This window comes from Filicampus tigris, chromosome 7 (assembly GCF_054856515.1).
Source record: "Filicampus tigris isolate MCC_2025a chromosome 7, RoL_Ftig_1.0, whole genome shotgun sequence".
In the NCBI taxonomy this organism is placed as follows: Eukaryota; Metazoa; Chordata; class Actinopteri; order Syngnathiformes; family Syngnathidae; genus Filicampus; species Filicampus tigris.
The window spans coordinates 12,307,501-12,325,419 of NC_141223.1; the positions used below are offsets into that span (position 1 = coordinate 12,307,501).

The 17,919-nt window shown below is 38.2% G+C and overlaps 1 protein-coding gene across 4 annotated transcripts in view; it reads left to right on the plus strand.

Moving 5' to 3' along the window:
* Positions 1-17,919, plus strand: part of arhgap42b (Rho GTPase activating protein 42b) — a 97,323-nt gene that overhangs the window by 75,944 nt on the left and 3,460 nt on the right. The window contains exons 9-24 of one of the 4 annotated variants that reach the window (XM_086034968.1): positions 527-627; positions 1,819-1,928; positions 2,955-3,011; positions 4,492-4,570; positions 5,604-5,643; positions 6,019-6,081; positions 6,150-6,224; positions 7,068-7,152; positions 7,366-7,424; positions 8,248-8,353; positions 8,633-8,792; positions 8,874-9,024; positions 9,774-10,136; positions 11,392-11,551; positions 14,374-14,436; positions 15,311-15,390. In XM_086034968.1, the coding sequence (XP_085891094.1) occupies positions 527-627; positions 1,819-1,928; positions 2,955-3,011; positions 4,492-4,570; positions 5,604-5,643; positions 6,019-6,081; positions 6,150-6,224; positions 7,068-7,152; positions 7,366-7,424; positions 8,248-8,353; positions 8,633-8,792; positions 8,874-9,024; positions 9,774-10,136; positions 11,392-11,551; positions 14,374-14,436; positions 15,311-15,390 (1,752 nt within the window). The remainder of the gene's footprint in view (positions 1-526; positions 628-1,818; positions 1,929-2,954; positions 3,012-4,491; positions 4,571-5,603; positions 5,644-6,018; positions 6,082-6,149; positions 6,225-7,067; positions 7,153-7,365; positions 7,425-8,247; positions 8,354-8,632; positions 8,793-8,873; positions 9,025-9,773; positions 10,137-11,391; positions 11,552-14,373; positions 14,437-15,310; positions 15,391-17,919) is intronic. The other 3 variants (XM_086034969.1, XM_086034970.1, XM_086034971.1) reach the window with 3 other exon arrangements.

Consider the following 17,919-nt stretch of genomic DNA (forward strand, 5'->3'; position numbering starts at 1 on the left):
TGATTTGCATTTTTTTTTTTATAAGCAAGGTTTTGCCAAAAAAAAATGCTTGCACTGATCAGTATTTTATTCAGCGAATTATGGAATACAATTTAACACGTACTGCCAACAATTGATTACACCAAAACAGCTGGAAAGCTTGATGTATAAAAAAAAGTTTTTCAAAGAAATCGTCATTGATAACTGTAGTGAATTTTAGCAGCTTTCCTCCTTTCCAGGAAAATTTAGAGATTATACATAATCTGGCATGCAGTAATTAACCTGTGCACTGTGTGCAGGATCCCCTTTTCCCAGGAAAATTTACTAGGGGATACACATTCTGGCAGGCGCCTGCCAGATTTTGTATCCCACCACCCCAGTCACAGAAAGGTGAACCCCAACCATCAAGTGATTTACTTACACAGTTGAATTTACAGAATGCATATACGTCATGCCACATGGTCAGAATGGTACCACCTCTGCCTCAATTTGAGACAGGAAAAACCCTGGTTTCAGATGATATTAAAATGTTTTGTTGTTGTCCTAGGTCCTCTGGGCTGCACATGGGCAAGGCACTACTGCACTTATGAGAAAAGCAGCAAAACTTTAAATATGAGCAACACTGACAATAAATCTGCCAATAAACAGGTAGTTTGCGCTCCCCTTTTTTTTCTTCTTTTAGTTTTAGTTTAGCATAGTTTGGGTTTTTTTGGTCTTTGCTTATCTTAGAGTTTTATCTATTGCTCTTAGTTTTGTTCTCATTTTGTTTTTAGTTTATTTTAGATTAGCGTGGTTGTAGGTCAGTCTTTAAATTTGTTTTTTAGGTCAAGTCATAGTTTAGCTTAATCTACCCTAGTTATTTTAGTTTTGTATTGTTTGTTCTTAGCATATTTAATCTTAGCTGAGTGCGGTCATTGTTTTGGGACGAATACTTTGGTTATCTTAGTTCAGTATCGTTTATTTTTGCTTATTTTAGTTGGTTTCAGATGATTTTGATTTGAGTTTTTCTTTGTTTGTTTACTTAACATAGTTTTGTCTAATCTTTTGTTTAGTCTTAGTCCAGTTTAGCATAATATTGTTTTGTTTAATTTATCTACATTTCAGGAGGGTTTTTTTCTGTTTTGTTCACCATAGTTTAATCTTAGTTTAGGTTAGTGTAGTTTTGTTTTAGTTCCAATCAGAGTCTGTTTATCTTAGTTCAAGTCTTGGCTTAGTTTAGCCAATTCTATCTTAGCCTAGTTTCGTGTTGTTTGTTTTTAGCTTGGTCTAAATGTGCCTCTTAGCCCAGTGCATTTTATCTTACACAAGTTATGTGTGGTCTTTGTTTTTTTTTTTTAGCATAGTTTGGTCTCAATGTAACTCAGCACAGCGGTGTATCTTATTTTTGCTCATTTTAGTTCAGGTTGGTTCTCATCATTTGAATCTTAGTTTGTTACTTAGCTTGACTTATTTTACTGTTATTAAGTTAGTCTTATTTTAGTTTAGTCTAGATGACTGGTTGTAGTTTAGCTTTGGTTTACTTAGCTTAGCTCAGTTTGGTCTTTAGTTTGGTCTAGGTTGAATTTACTGAGTTTACTGTATTGTAACTTAGTTGAATTTGTTCTTTGTTTTGTTCAGATAATATTCATGTTTGTTGATGTCAATTTCTTTAGCTTCAATTTAGTTTAATGCTGGTACCTAGTTTTGGTTATTATTTGTATTTTTCTATTTATCTACGACTTTATTCCTAACATGTTATTCCATTTTTAATTTTTTCTCCTTTTGGGATTTTTTTTACCCTAACATTGTACATGTATTATTAAATCATTTGGGACTGTTTTTATTACCTTCACCTTTTAGAATGGTCTGGTGCTCAACCAGCCCGAAATGTTCAAGCTCAAATCATGCATCCGGAGGAAAACCGACTCCATTGACAAGCGCTTCTGCTTCGACATTGAGGTGGTGGAAAGGTGTGTGACTTAGCATGAAATTACTTAAGATAGCTTTGAAAAAAGTAAAACTGTTCTAGGTTTTAAAAAAAAATGTGAATCTTTCCCGTTATATTTATTCAAGGCTCAAGAAAAAGCTCGATGGAAGTGCGTGTGAGATGTTTTGTGTTCCATCAAATTAACCCAGGGTGTCCCAGCACAGACTCTACATGTCAACACACCGACGTTGTTCGACTTCCATTAACATCCTGGAAGGCTTCCATGTTTTCATCTCCCTTTGAGTCTGGCATGAATCCTCTCACACCTCTTTGTTGCATATTCAGTATTCCCCCGCTATTCGTGATGGATAGGGACTGAGCCCTGCCACAAGTGGAAAAGCTGCAATTACCGTAATTGACTTGTCCCATTAAAATTGCTTATTAGTTTAAGACTTCCGTTTACCACGAACCACCCAATACTGTTTCACCTCATTTTAAAGTCATCTTACAGTACCATTAAAGGTAAATAATTTACATCTCATCTGATTTTGAAAAAGAATACACCACAAAGGACCATGCAAATTCAAGTGGCAAAGACTCTTTGTAATTTCTGTTTGTCCTATTTACCCAACGGCTAAAAAAAAATGTCTTTGACTGTGGCTCTCATTGCGCACATGCATTACAGTACCTTAATTGCCCCATTTTTTTTCTTTCAATTCCCTCGACTGGCGGCCTATCAGAAGCTCGCACGTGCATCAAATTCTGGCTCACAAAACGAAGCACAAACTCCACTATGCGACTATTCGCAAGATCAAAAATTAAAAAACACTGTGCTTCATTACTGCTAATTTTCTTTTGACAGGGCTCTGGCGTCATCTTTTGGTCTATTAGGGCTTTTCAGAAAGAACACAAAAAATGCGAATACTGTAGGTACGTTTTTCAGAAATGCGGTGAATTTGTGAATAGTGAAATAGTGAAATTGTGAAATGTGGGGGATTACTATAACCTCAACGTTTGGAACCCATTCCCAGTCCTTTTTTCTTCTTCTTCTGTCTTCATGTCCACATAGAAACGGCGTCTGCCGCGGAACTCTTTTCAGGCCACTTCGGTTGTATTATAAAGTCCGGTACGTGACCGGACCCTCGTCACATTTGCACATGTGTGTGTTGGTGTGTGTGTGCCGCTTACGTGTGATTCGCACCTTCTTCTCTTTCTGCCTTATTTGCTGCCTCGCTGGGACAAAATGTGCATATGCTTTTAATATGCATTTTACAGTGATTGTTATAAAACCTTCCAATTTCTACTTTAATTGATCGGATTGAACTTGACATGTCTTTTGAAAGCAGTTGAACTTAAATTACTTGCGTTTTTAATGTGGACTTGAATGTAATATCATGTTCTATGAAGGGGTGTCAAGACCACAGTGATAATTAAAAGAATAAACAGCATATACTACTGGAGAAAGGTTGAAGGGAAACATTTTGTTGAATGGAAGAATTCAATCTTAGAACAATAAAAACACATTTTTTGAAGGGGGGAGAAAGTCATAAATTGAATAAAAAATAGGTCATACTTTTTTTATATATATTTTTAAAGGAAAAAAGTTGTAATCTTACCAGGGAAAAACGTATTTTCATAAGCGAAAAAGGTCATAATGGTAGGAGAATAAGGTTGTTATCTATCTATATATATAGAGATATAGATAGAGATAGAGATAGAGATATAGATATATATATGTATATATATAAATATGTATGTATATATGTGTGTATATATATATATATATATATATATATATATATATATATATATATATATACGTATATGTATATATCTATAATATATATGTATATATATAACGTGTATGTATATATCTATAATATATATGTATATATATAACGTGTATGTATATATATATATATATATATATATATATATATATATATAATGTAGACATGGTTGTAATTTTGCAAGAATAAGGTAATATTTTTTCCAAAAAGTACAACTTTATTCTCCTAACAAAAATTAGAAAAGGATATTACTTTTGAAAAAATCAAATTTTATTTTTACATCTTGACATCTTGAAATTAGACAATTATTTTGAAAGTATGCATTTGCATATGAAGAATCCAACGTTTTTTTTCTTGTACACTGATTCTCCTCTCGAAAAATTATGAATATATTTTCATAAGATTACAACTGTTTTACTCTTTTTGTGAAAACGACTTATTTCCTCATAAGATTTCCGCTTTCTTTTTTTAATTTAGTTTCTCTGCGTACCCATACACGTTCAGGTTTAATGCTGATGACTGTTACAGTGCTTGCAAAAACAAAATTACTGTATATGGACCAAACTATACTTAATCAATTCATCCGAGCGCTTTTGTGTGACGCGCTGAGGAGGTAATGAAAATGCGCATGCATGCTGGGTGTGCAGTGGTGAATCACGCTGGCATTATGCAGCTTTTAATCAATCAAGCATCAAATGCGAAGCATTGGCAAGCTATATCTGGTCACACTGGCCCTTTAACTGTGGCCGCAGCAACTGTAAACACAGCAGAGGCAGTGACATCATACTGAAACGACCTTTTGTTTTCTCCATCCAGGCATGGGGTCATGACGCTGCAGGCGCTGTCCGAGTCCAACAGGAGGCTCTGGCTGGAAGCCATGGACGGCAAGGAGCCGGTAAGGAACCCCATGGGACCATTGACGATCCTGCAGGGGAGTCCGTGTGCTCCAAAAACTACTGTCATACTCAATCATGTGTCACTGGCTCCCTCATGTGTTGACTATTAGAAAGTACAATATGCACAATACTATGGAGTACATTACTTACAATAATATTTTGTGCTCTAAAATTTTATTTAAAATTGACCATGTAAAATAAATAAATACAAATTGGGTAGTACGGTGGTCAGCTGGTTAGCACGTCCACCTCACAGTGCAGAGGTCATGGGTTCGAATCCAGCCCCGGCCTTCTTGTGTGGAGTTTGCATGTTCTCCCTGTGACTGCGTGGGTTTTTCCGGGTTCTCCGGTTTCCTCCGACATTCCAAAAACATGCATGGTTGGTTGATTGGATGCTCTAAATTGCCCCTAGGTTTCAGGGTGTCCCCCGCCTACTGCCCGAAGACAGCTGGGATAGGCTCTAGCACGCCCGCGACCCTCGTGAGCATAGGTGGTTTTGATGATGGATGGATAGATAAATACAAGTTAAAATGTGTAGGTAAAATATATAAACCGCTCATTTTAATAATTCATTCATTCCCATGTTTTATTTGTAATATTTATTCATCCATCCATTTTCTATACCGCTTGTTGTCATTAATTTAATTATAATGAACTAATCATTTAGTCAATATAAATTCATAAAATAATTGAGCGATATAACAAATTAAACAACTATGTAATTGTGCAAAATATGTAAAAGAGTAGGGATGGGCGAGTATGATACCACGCTTATTTTAAGGTATTGGGTCTCGTGCGGGGTGCCAATACCAGCCACTGATACTTAACCCATTTTGGCCGGGAGCGCATAGCCGCATTTCTACCACTAGAGCCGGGAGCGCTGTTGCGTCTTTCTAGCTTTGCAGCCAGGAGAGCAGGTGATTCTAGAGTCGCCCTTAGGTTTTTGAGAGATGTTTCACGAGGCGCTTTAGGCCTTAATGGGTTAAAGATGCTCAAATTCACATTTTGCTTTGCTTATTTGTAATTGTCTAGATTTACAACCTGCCTGCCATCCTGAGCAAGAAAGAAGAGAGTAAGTGTGAATTTAAATATGTCCCATGCCCTTTATTTGTGTGTTAAACACGTTTCTAACGAGTTCTGTTTTGCCTTATTATAAAAATTCACTTCAAGTCACTACATAAGGTACAGAGACATCATATGAGATCGAGTACCAAACCATACAACGTCGCTCAGTGCCAGTCAAAACGTAGAGTTTCTTTACCTAATGAAGTGACCAGTGAGTGTATTACTTGTGCACCCAAATAAAAGACCAACTGATAATCTTAACGTAACAACCGAGTGTTCCCGTAAATTCCATAAGAATGAAAAAGTTACCTATTTGATCTGGTATTAATTCACGGCTGATGCAAATGAATGTCTCTACACTGCTCTTAATGTTGTCTCCCAGCATTCCTTAATGAGGCCGGCTTTAACTTTGTGAGGAAGTGCATCGACCTGGTGGAGAGCAGAGGTGAGGCATGTTCAAAATCATGGCAAATAATTGAGAGTATGACTTAATGATGTTGCTATTGCATGCAGGCATAAATACCATGGGGTTGTACAGGATCGGAGGCGTCAACTCCAAAGTGCAGAAGCTGATGGCGACAGTTTTCGGTAAGTAACGATGGGAAGCCGTTTTATCCTAAGGCACTATTTGGGCGCAACAGGATTTGACTTGGCAGGTGGAGTGGCGGTTTGCACATCTGCCTCACAGTCGAAAGGTTTGAATATCATCTCAGGCCTTCTTGTGAGTCCAGCGAGTGACTCACTGCGGCAACCAATGATGAGAAAAGCCAAAAATCACAACAACACATAGAGAATCTCTTCAACTAAATTCTCTTGGATTTTCCATTAGTTGTTTTTTTTTTTTTTTTTTTTAACTCTTGTGTTAATTAAATTCAGTTAGTTTTAATTTGTTTTTAGAACAAGCTTGGTAATTTTATTAGTTTTTATTTTTTCGAAAATGCTTCATTTTATTTTCATTTTTATTAGTTTTAGTTTTTCACAAATATATGGAGCATTTGCTGAGTGCAAGATGACAACAAAGGGTCACTAAATATTGTCTAATAAAGTAAACTACATTTCTCTAAAACTGACCATGGTTCTTCTATAGATGCAAATATAATAAATATATTTCAAATGAACCCCGAAAGCTCATGTATGATATTAATTGACAAAAATGAAAAGGAAGCTCATATTTGCTATAGTTATAGTTTGTTTTATAAATCTAAGATGTAGTTTCAGATAGTTTTCTTTTTTTTTTAAAAAAGCGTTTCACCTTTATTTTATTTCATTGACGATAATATTTTTTTCAATTTTTGTTTTTAGGTTAGGTTTAGATTTAGGTTAGTGGTTTTACCATTTCGTTCCACGTGGTTATACCCAACGCAGCCACCAGGTTGCGTGAAGCTGTGCTTGTCAACTGCATCATTCATGTCGACTGCGTGTTTCTCAAAGCATCCAAGGCACCCGCGGACATGAACCTGGATCCAGAGACGTGGGACAACAAGACCATCACCAGCGGCCTGAAGAATTATCTCAGGTCAGCTTGCCCTGTCCTCGTCTGTCACGAATCACCATTTGGCGTCAGAATGTCTCGCGCAGTCCGGCGGCGCAGCTGTTAGTCATCTCGCCAGGCGGCCGACTCACACAGGATGAAGCAGCTGCCATGATTTGGAAATGAATGACAAGCAATGCCTCTATATATATATATATATATATATATATATTTTTTTTTTTTTTTTCAAATCTCCAGGTGTCTCTCTGAGCCGTTAATGACCTTCAAGATGCATAAAGAATTCATCATGGCTGTCAGTAAGTTCATGAAAATGAAAGTTGTGACGAAAAAAGCTCAAATCTCAATCAATTTGAGGATTTAAAAAAACAATCAAGTACAGTAGTCCCCTGCATGTGTTGTTCACTATTTACAAATGCTCCCATTTGGATTTTTTTTCCTGTGGAACCTACACTCCTTGCTGTTTGCTGAAAAGAATAGTTTTCACAGTTTTTGTGTTCTTTCTGAGATGCCCTCAGGTCCCACAAGAACAAAATGCTATCAAAACTCTTTTATTTTACTTGGTTTTAATGTTGAAAGATGAGGTTGAAACAATATTAAAAATTTTTTTGCCATGTTGGCAACTATTTGGTTTAAATTATTAGGCAATAACGAAATAATTGGTGTGGGGACCTTTTTTGCGCATTTTTTGGGCTGTTCATGGCACAGCTCATTGAAATTAGACTGTTTTGAGAGGGCGGTCCTGTCTCATGCACATGAGTCAGTGGTCACCACAGCTCCTCTATTGCGGGGGCCAATGTAGAGTGCAGCTTGATGACCAAGGCCAGAGCTGGGTGGTGGCTACTTGTGCGTGGACTGAAAAGAGCCAGCAAGCCCCAACGAGGGCGGCATGGGTTGTATTTTCACTCTTGGTGGCAGCATTTCATCACCAAGGCATTAAATTATACTTTGTCAATTAGATGTGGAGCACCTTGCCATCGTAGTTTCACATTTGACACATGAGCAGGCACTCTAGAGACCCAACTGTTTGTACACAAGCAACTGAAAAATATTTTTTTTCGTAATGTGTCGTCTTAAATGAACTATTTGTAAGTTACAACTTTTTCAACATTTCCTTCTCAGAATCGGACGACCAGAACTACCGCGTGTGCGCTGTCCATTCTTTGGTCCACAAACTGCCTGAGAGGAACAAGGAGATGCTGGAGATGCTCATCAAACATCTCGTCATGTAACTATCCAATTTCACTTAATTGCTCTGAACGTTATTATTTACTACAAATGATCTGTGTTCTGCTATTATAATTATAATTATTATTATTATTATGCTTGCAATATAGTGACAAGTACAAAAATTAAATACTCTTCCACTACATATGTGTAGCCATCATATTTTTTGTAACGATCCATCCATTGGTATGATGGTGGTACTTGCTATGTATTTTTCAAAGTGAATACTTGTCATTGGAAAGTAAAAAGCAAGTCACAGATTGTTGTTTTCCACCCGCAGAGTGTCCACGCAAAGTCAGTCCAACATGATGACCGTGTCCAACCTGGGCGTCATCTTCGGGCCCACGCTGATGCGCTCGCAAGAGGAGACTGTGGCCGCCATGATGAACATCAAGTTCCAGAATATTGTGATGGAAATTCTGATTGAGAATTTTAACAAGGTGTGCCACAGAGCAAAATTTCTCAAAGTAAAAACAAAAGCTGAATTAAAATTCTTATTTTATCGCTTCTGCCATTTCCAGATCTTCCATCAGGCTCCAGATCCCAACGTACCGTTGCTGCAGCCTCAGACCCGGCCCGGTTCCCGCAGGAGCAGAGCTATTTGTCTGTCAAGTGGCCCACGGAAGCCTCGCAGCCTCTACACCCCCACCCTGTGCCTGGCTGACACAGACAGTGAGTACCAAGAGGAAACAAAAGTTGCATGGTTGCACCATTTTCTTGACAGTTCTGAATGTGAAAGAATCACTTTGACATGTAGCATCCTACAGGGACCTGTTCTTGGACCGCTTCTTTTCAAACTGATTATAAATCAAGGTCTATAGACGCAAGTCAGGTAATTGTGCAACATAAACATGATGAAGTAGCATAGAAGCGGTTTTGATTTATTTTCATCTTTAGACTTATTTTTCATAATTCACATTTTATATTTATGTAGGAAAAAAACTGTGCGCAAGCTTCTAGGAAGAGTCAAATTTGATTATTAAAAAAATGACATATTAGCATATGTACAGGTGGTAATAACTATGGTATATATAATATATACCTGTACTGTACAATAAGGCTATAGCGAGCTGTAGCATTGCTGATAAAATAATAAATATGGAAGTATATCTCAATCATAATTATGTTTTTAGCATTTTTTGTATTTTATTCTTAGCATTGATTTTTCGTTTTATTTTTGTGAGTGTTTAGTTTTAGTACTAGTACGTATTTCTTATTGTACCTAAAGTATATTTTAATTTGAGTTTTTAATTCTAGTCTTTAATTTTGCTTTACTTTTTATATTTCATTTCTATTTCATTCAGTTTTTGTTAGCATTTCTTGTTTTTTCCAAATCTATTATTGTACTGAGGTCTGAGAACAATTCCTAATCTGAAGTTATTAGGCAGATTTTAATGAGTGCCCGGTGTGCCTCCCCTCTGGTCCCTGCATAGGCGACGCGTGCAGCAGCAGTCAAGGCAGCACCCCCATGGGCAGCACCGAGTCTCTGTCCTCGCATTCGTCAGAGCACAACGGCTCCTCCAAGGCCGGGATGCCGTCCTCCGTTGAAGCTCAGAGTGCAAGGTTCCCTGACGCCGCGTCCTTGCGCTCCAGTGGGCCCCGGAGCACCGAGTCCAGCTCTAGGGAAGAGAACGTCCCGACCGACGTAGAGTCGGAGGACACCCTCAGCGTGTCGTCTGTCACGGGCGTGGCCCCCCAAAAAGCCCCCCACCAACGACACCCTGAACCCAGACCGCCGGATCTCACGTCTGCAACCTCTCTCAAGTCGCTTCGTGTGTCTGAAGGTGATCCGTAACCATTCATCTATATTCTGTAGATAGCGTGTAATTAGGGTCGCAGGTAGCCAAATCCGAGCTTACTTTGGGTGAGAGACATCAGAGTCATCAATCAATCGCAGGCACATATAGATGAGTAACCGTTCAAGCACATATTCACACTTTTGGAGAATTTAGAGCACGGGGTCAAACTAGATACGACTCCACACATCATTTTATGTGGCCCACAGAAACCAAAGTGTGTCTACTTCATGTTTCTTTCTAAATGGTTTGTTTGTTTGTTTTAGCAGAAAATCTGTACCAAAATTGTATTTTTTCTGCATTTGAGCCATTTTATTCTTCACCAAATTCCTTTTTCTTCTAAATTGGACGATTCTTAATATGATGTTAACAAAATATATCCAGGAAGTCCTCAATTTACGAACGAGTTCTGTTTCTATACCCTGGCGATGTAACAGGAATTTCCGTGTATATCGGATTTTAACGTTAAAGTCAAAATTTACATCAAAATACTTTGTATAAAAAAAACATAAATACATTAAGATAATGACATAAGATGCTGTACTTATAATATATAGTATATATAATACATACACAAGCAGAGGTAAACAAGTTCAGAGACGTAGCACAAAAGCTTTCTTTTGGAGCGCGGAGGAGACCGGCTGCTTCATTCCATTGGTGAGTGACATGAATATCAAGTGTTTTATTGATAGTTGAAGTGTAAATGACGTCCATTTGCATCTCGATGCCGTGCGTCGCCATTCACGGTGGGTTACTCAAATTCCGGAGCAACTCTGTCCGCTCATTCATGTGAACGGGTTATTCAAAATGTTTCAAAAATCGTAATTTTTAACCCGAATATTGACTGCATGTAAACGTCGTCACTATGGTACTGAGGACAAAATGGCGGAAGAGGCACGAGGGTCAGAAAGTCGTCAGTTGTAGGTCGCGTACGCCGTAATTCGAGGACTTTGTGTACACAGTTAAACCAGTGCTAGCAAAAAAAAACGCAGGTTATTGACATCCACCAAACATTTATAAGACAGACATGTGGCAAAGACTCTCCGTAACTTAACCTAAATGTATTACTTCAACATACATCCTTGAATAAAAAGACAACTTTCCTTTATAGAAATAGCTGAGGATGACTTCCACAGAAAAAAAATCGCAACTGCACAAATTTGTGACTGGCGAACCATGAATAGGCATGGGTTTGGTGTATAAATATTGTATTAGTCATTTTCACTCTTTGTTCACCCTCAAGGCCAAAGGAGCTACTCGAAATCTGCCCAAAATCTCTCAACACTGGATCTCATCGATCACTCGAAGCCGGCAGAGCACCCGGAGCTTCCGCCCAAGCTAGTGATCCGGCGACGAGGCGCCGCAGCCTCAGCCAGCAACGGATACCAAAGACCAGGCTCAGTGTAAGTACGCCAAATAAATCCCCATCATATTTCAACAGTCGTTGTGAGTTCTGACTTATAACAGTTTTAAAAAAGTGTTGGCTCACTTTATTGCAAGTACAAACTACTGTCAGACTTGAGAGTGCAGCATAATGGACTTCAGAAGACTGGAATTTTGTACTAGTCAAAACAATACAAGAAGGACATTTAAGGAAATGAGGGTCCTCAAGATACTGAAAACTCCCCAAAATTTGCATCCTAGTAAAAATGTGCATTTTAGAGATCCCCAACATAACCTGCCAAAACTCACTCCCTATAAAATAAAGAAATAGGTGATAAAATAAACATGACTACGTGTTTTAATGTGTGGGGAATTACTGTATAGCTCTCACTTCGGTAAGCAGGTGTGCCTAATAGCGTGTCCAGTGAGTGTTTGTGCATTTCTGCTCTTGCTTGATTGTTTTTTTTTTGTTTTGTAATTGATTTGCTATGCGCTACACATCAATAAGGACAATTAGGTCAGCCGCATTGCCGTCTGGCCACCTCCCTGGCCCATGTGCGAGCGTGGAGAGGATTTATGTGTGGTGGGAGAGCTGCTCTTAATTCTCGGGGTTGAGGTGACCCAGCAGCAGACTGCCCTCCTCCTCCTCCACCTCCTCCTCCTCCTCCTCCTCCTCATGTGTGTGCGTGAACAATGCAAAAACTGGGCTTAAAAAAAACAAGATAAAAGAAAATGAAATTAGGAATGCTGTTTATTACTTCATTTAAGCAAAATTATCTGCCAACACAACTGGAAAATTGGACTTGGGTTGTCAACTAGCTAACTGGAAAAAAATAATGTTTTAAGTCTAATTATACTTCCTACACCTATAGAATTGTTATTTGGTCTTTAAACTTACCTATAACCAATTATAAAATATCAATGAGTTATGAACAGATCGATAGATGGATAGATACAGGAGACGCTAGATCAGGTTGGGGAGAGTGGACCCCGAATACTCGCTGCTTTGCATGTTGTTATTTTTTTTTGTTTATTTTAAATTTACCCAAATTTAAAAAATGTTTTTGTTGGTTTGGGGGATTTTGGTTGGCAAAAGCAAACCCCTGTTTTTCGTGGACATTGTATATTGGAGTTTGATGAGCATTTATTGTCGAATTTGGGGGTTTACAAAATTATTATTTGTTTATTTATTTATTTGCAATGCATTTCAGTGGCCATCAGTTAGACACAGAGTTTCGTTATTTGCGGGCCAGCCCAGCCAGGGGTTCCACTGTATAGTTTTAAGTTGTAATATCACCATTCACCACTTGATGTCAGACATGGCTTACGTGCAACATGCAACATAGTACCTCAATATTAACATTTTTTGTGATAAAAAATGCAGAAAATGTGTTCTTGCACTTAATGTTGATTTTCTGTTCGGCAGTTTTGTGCCATCTTTGCATGATAATTTTTATGCAAGAGAGCTCTTTGCACTGAGGGAAAAAAAATATCACTTTTGGGGGGGGCATTGTTCAAACCGTATTTAATTTTGCATTTATTGTGTCTATTTAAATATATTTAAAATGGTTCTGGATGCTGTAGATAGCTATATAGATACAATAGAAAGATACTTGCAGCAGTGGGGAGCAATTTAAAGACAAAATGTTTGAAGAAGGTGAAATGCTCTTCCTTATATAAAATATTTGTGACAGACAAAGAACGTGCATTTTTGCCTTAATATTATGTATTTATTCTAGGTTACAATTTAGTTTTCACAGTACTGTCATTGTGAGTGTGTGATGCATCTGTGTGTGTGAAACCACTCACATGGCCTCTTATGTCATCTTTCTACCGCCCTGCTGCCTAGCAGATTGCCGTCACCTTGACACACAGGTCACGGTGGCACACGGGGGACAAGAGTGACACTGTCTTGCTTAAAACAAAAAAAATCCTGAGGAAGGAAGGAAACATCGTGCATTGTGTCGTTCTGCCTTTCACTCGCGGTCCAAACAAACAGGAATGCTGGCAATGTCTGTCTTTTTGCGCGTCTGGAAGAAAAGGTCAGGGAGACTCTTCCCTTTCCAGAACAGCCAACCACGTTAGTGTACCATGAGAGATCATCAGCCGTGCCCTGGCAAATTGTCCAATTTCACTTCATGAAATGGTTGGAAAATTATTTAACTCTAAATTATGCCGTAATCACTTACATATTCGCAGTTAACTTTTCATGTATTCCATCAAATTCCATAGAAATCGCTTATTTGCAGATATTATATTTGGAACCTATCCTCCATTATTTGCTGAAATACTCAGCTAATCAACCAATAATAGCAGTGCTTTGGCACCATCTGGCAGCAATTCAACAACCAAGGAATGGTTGATGTGAGTTGAGCAACTTCACTTACAAAAAAGCAGCCCTCTGCCTCCATCTTGTGGCTTCCATGGGAAATTATAGTGCATTCTAAACCTATTTAAGGGGTGTGTCAAGTAAGTATGTTCAAGTGATAAGCTTTGTTTATTGTGGAGGAGCTAAGTTTAGCCTGGGTTGTTAGCGGAAGAAGTTACAATAATCTTTACCACATATGCATGTCTGTAAGCAATGTATTTTTAATTGTAAGGTAGTAAAATTTCTTTGAAATTATATTAAATGTATTGAACTATAATTTGTGGAATTTGTGTTATGACTAAAATTACGGGGATGGCAATTAATTTTCACTATTCGCTATCAGTTCAGTACTTTTTGTGATATTTTTGTTTGGTTGTGTGTCGGCAGATTTTCTAATGCCATGGTTGGGGAACCGTGTTCTAGCAGAGTGATTATGCCATTTCTCAGTTGTCTTTCTCTTTGCCTCTCTCTCAGGGTGGCTACCAGAGCGCTGCTTTTTGAACACGCCGCCGCCCAGCAGCCCGCCACGCCCGGGAGGTAACCGGCATACACTCGCAAAGATGGAGTATAATGTGTGCATAATTTATAAGACCGGTGCTCAAATAGTGAAAATAGGCGAGTAATTGACACCCCAAAAAAGTATACTAATAGTTTAAACATGAATACATAAATATACCACAAACTGCAACCCCCAAACATTTTAATATAATTTCAAACTTAACCCTTAATTACCCTTAGTAATAAATACAGATGATTTGATTTGGGAAAAAAAAAATCACTGAAACGGCGCATGTACCTGCGGAGAAGACTCTCTAAATCAACCCAGGCTAAAATTCCTCCTTGACGTAGAAAGACTTTATTCCCTCAGTTGAGATGTATCAGTTGAGATGGATGCTTCCATGGCACCAGTTACTACTTCCCTATGAGCCAGTCCTTTGGCACCACCTTGTGATATTTTAGGGCATTACAATACTGTAGGTGCAGAGAAATGCTTTTTTTCATTAGTAAATAACTGAGGATACAATATGTTCCACTGAAAAAATGCAAATGAATTTGTGATTCGGGTTTACTGTACAGTGAATAACATTTCTGGTTCATCAAAAGTTAAATTTCAATTTATTTATTTATTTGAATGGACAGCGCAAGTTGATGTACGTCATATACAAATTGCACTGAATATTAAAATTGAAAATGAACTGATGCTACATCTCGACTGAAAACTAGGCCTAGTAGTGTTACTAGTATAGCATAGTAGTTTACTTTGAAAGTTTAATTGCATACTAGCAGGCCAAAAGTGGCACTAGTGCACTGAATCGTCTTACTAGTGAAGAACGTAGTAGTACATGGATCTTGAGCTGGATATCAAGACTATCGTCTAGATGCGTTTCCATAACTTGTGTGCTTCCGACAGGGATGCCCAAGCCGTCTACTCGTGCGAGGCCGAGCACAGTCACGAGCTCAGCTTCCCCCAGGGGGCGAATTTCTCCAATGGTGAGCCCGAACAAAACACGCACGCACATACACATAAGCAAGGTCAGGGAATGAATTAAGATTGTCAGTCAAGGCAACGTTTTGTTAACTTGGCTCAATGATTTTTATTTATTTATATTTACCAAGTGAACTCCTAACATGTTCCCACAGCTTTGCTAACGTTACATTTGGACTACCAAATGAGGCTAACTTAGTTAAATGGTAACAACAACCAAAAAAATACACCATAGATGTGTGTGTGGGGGGGGGGGATCAGACAGAGAATATTTGAAGGCCAGAAGCTGATTTTTTTTTTTTTTAGGCTACCATAAGACATACTCATTCACTACAAATCAGTCTCATAGCCGCCAACATAAAACACTTCTCTTAATTAAGGCCATGCATGGGGATTATCTTTCTTATCCGAATCTGTTGCGTCATCGTACATAATGCTCCGTGGTTGATGTTTGCTGTACCTCTTTTTTCCACCTTATACGACACCAAATCTCAACACTGTAATTATGCATGAATAACAGACCGCCTTATATAATACGCACTAAAATCACCCTAAAGCATTTTTTTTCCCTCGGTACTCATGTATAATACAGTATCCCAATTTGCTGATATCCATTGTTATCAGAATGAACAATAGGAATGAATAAAGATTCAAAACTTACCAATTACTTGTAAATATTTTTAAATCCAGGTTAAAAACTATGCACTTTTCCCGTACCTATGATTAAAAGCATTTTTAAAATCAGGTTTTCCCAAATCTTGTTCTTGCACTGTACATTTTATTTCTTTACGTTGCTTTTCAATGACTAACTCTGTTTGTAACTGTTTTTAAATGTTGTACTTTTATGAGAAGCACACTCAGTTACCTTATGTATAAGTGCATTATATAATAAAAAAGCTGCGGCACTGCCATGCCTACAGATATGCTGCCCTAAAACACTGACATTCACTATGGATGTTGTATCTTAAGACACTGTAATTATGCTATCTAGTGGCCGTACAAAATTATTACACTTAGTGACATGAAAAGCCAACGTATAGTTTAACATAAATTCCACACGGTTCCACAGTAATTTTGCAACAGTCGTTACGTTAGGTGAATATACAGGATGCAAATAGCCAACAACATGCCCTTATATACTCATAATAAGTTCTGCGAATGGCTTGTCGCTAATGCTAGCAGGCTAATGTGGCTTGCTTTGACAACTTATGATAAGACAACTTGTCATATTACCACTATATACATTTTATATTACATATCTTTGTAACATTAGATATTAAATATCATATTGGAATGCAAGTACACTTTTTATTTTATTTTTATTGAACTTGTACAGTATGCGGCGGAAATTTTGGATCCTTTTTAAAAAAATTTCAGTTGCATATTAATTACGGAAATTAAATTACGTATTTACAACCACGGTTGACTTTACCACTCCTTACATACCGTTGCTGTCCTGTGACTTATGACTTATGTCCAATTTTTGAAAAAAAAAAAAAAAAAAATTTGCTTTAATGCAATGTCTCTAACGCGGAAACACAATTCACAACATCGAAAAAAATGGACATAAGTGTTTTTCATAGGACAGCGACCATACAGTATGTCTTATTTTACATTACATCCGCAGAGTTTGAAAAAAGTAAATAAGTACTTCATTGCTTTCCACCACTGATGACTTATCTGCTTTGCAGTGGCTCATTTCACCCCACTTGGCCTCATCCCAGCTTTCAGTGTGAGCACAGCGCAAATACAAACATCGCCTTTTTTTTCTCCCTCATTTTATTGCCTTTCCGTGACGAGCCCGCTTGGCCCGCAAGCGGCGGGGAGGCAGGTCACAGTAACCTAGTGATGGAAGGCACCCGGGCTTGTTAACCCCCCCCCACTGCGCCTCTCTGCAGCCAGATACAAAAAAAAAAATAGCAACAACAAACGCTCCTTGCCATTTAGCAGAAGGCTTTTTATGGCTCCGTATTAGCGAACCCGCAGCACTTCGTCATTTTTAGAGCTGCTCTGATCAAGCGCCACAATGTAGCTTGTTTACGCTCCTCTTCTTACTGTTGACTGGGAAACTGGACAACATAACACCAATAGGGTTGCAAAAGAGTGGCAAATGTTCGGTAAATTTTCTGAGCATTCCGGTAAATTTCCATGGCAAATTAAACTGGGGAATTTTGGGAATATTTCACATCATTAACTTGGCATGGGATTTACTTTTGGTCACCTTTGTTAACAGTCATTATGGTAGCAGTACATGATCATTCTGATTTAGCATTGCCCCATCTCTAATTTGATATACAAGAAACCATTGCGCCAGAGGAAAAACAATCAATCAGAGACGTGGCAGTTATTTGATAAGTACTTGCGGGCACATTTACAGCGGCCTTGCGCTGTGCCCGTTACCTTGTTACCCTAGAAAAGCACCTTATTCGTACACTTTTTTGTAGACGGCGCATGTGGAATGGTGGCATTTTCTGATTTTTGCATAGGCACAAGCCTCATTGCGCCTTTTTGGGAATTTCTTTTCCAACGTAGCG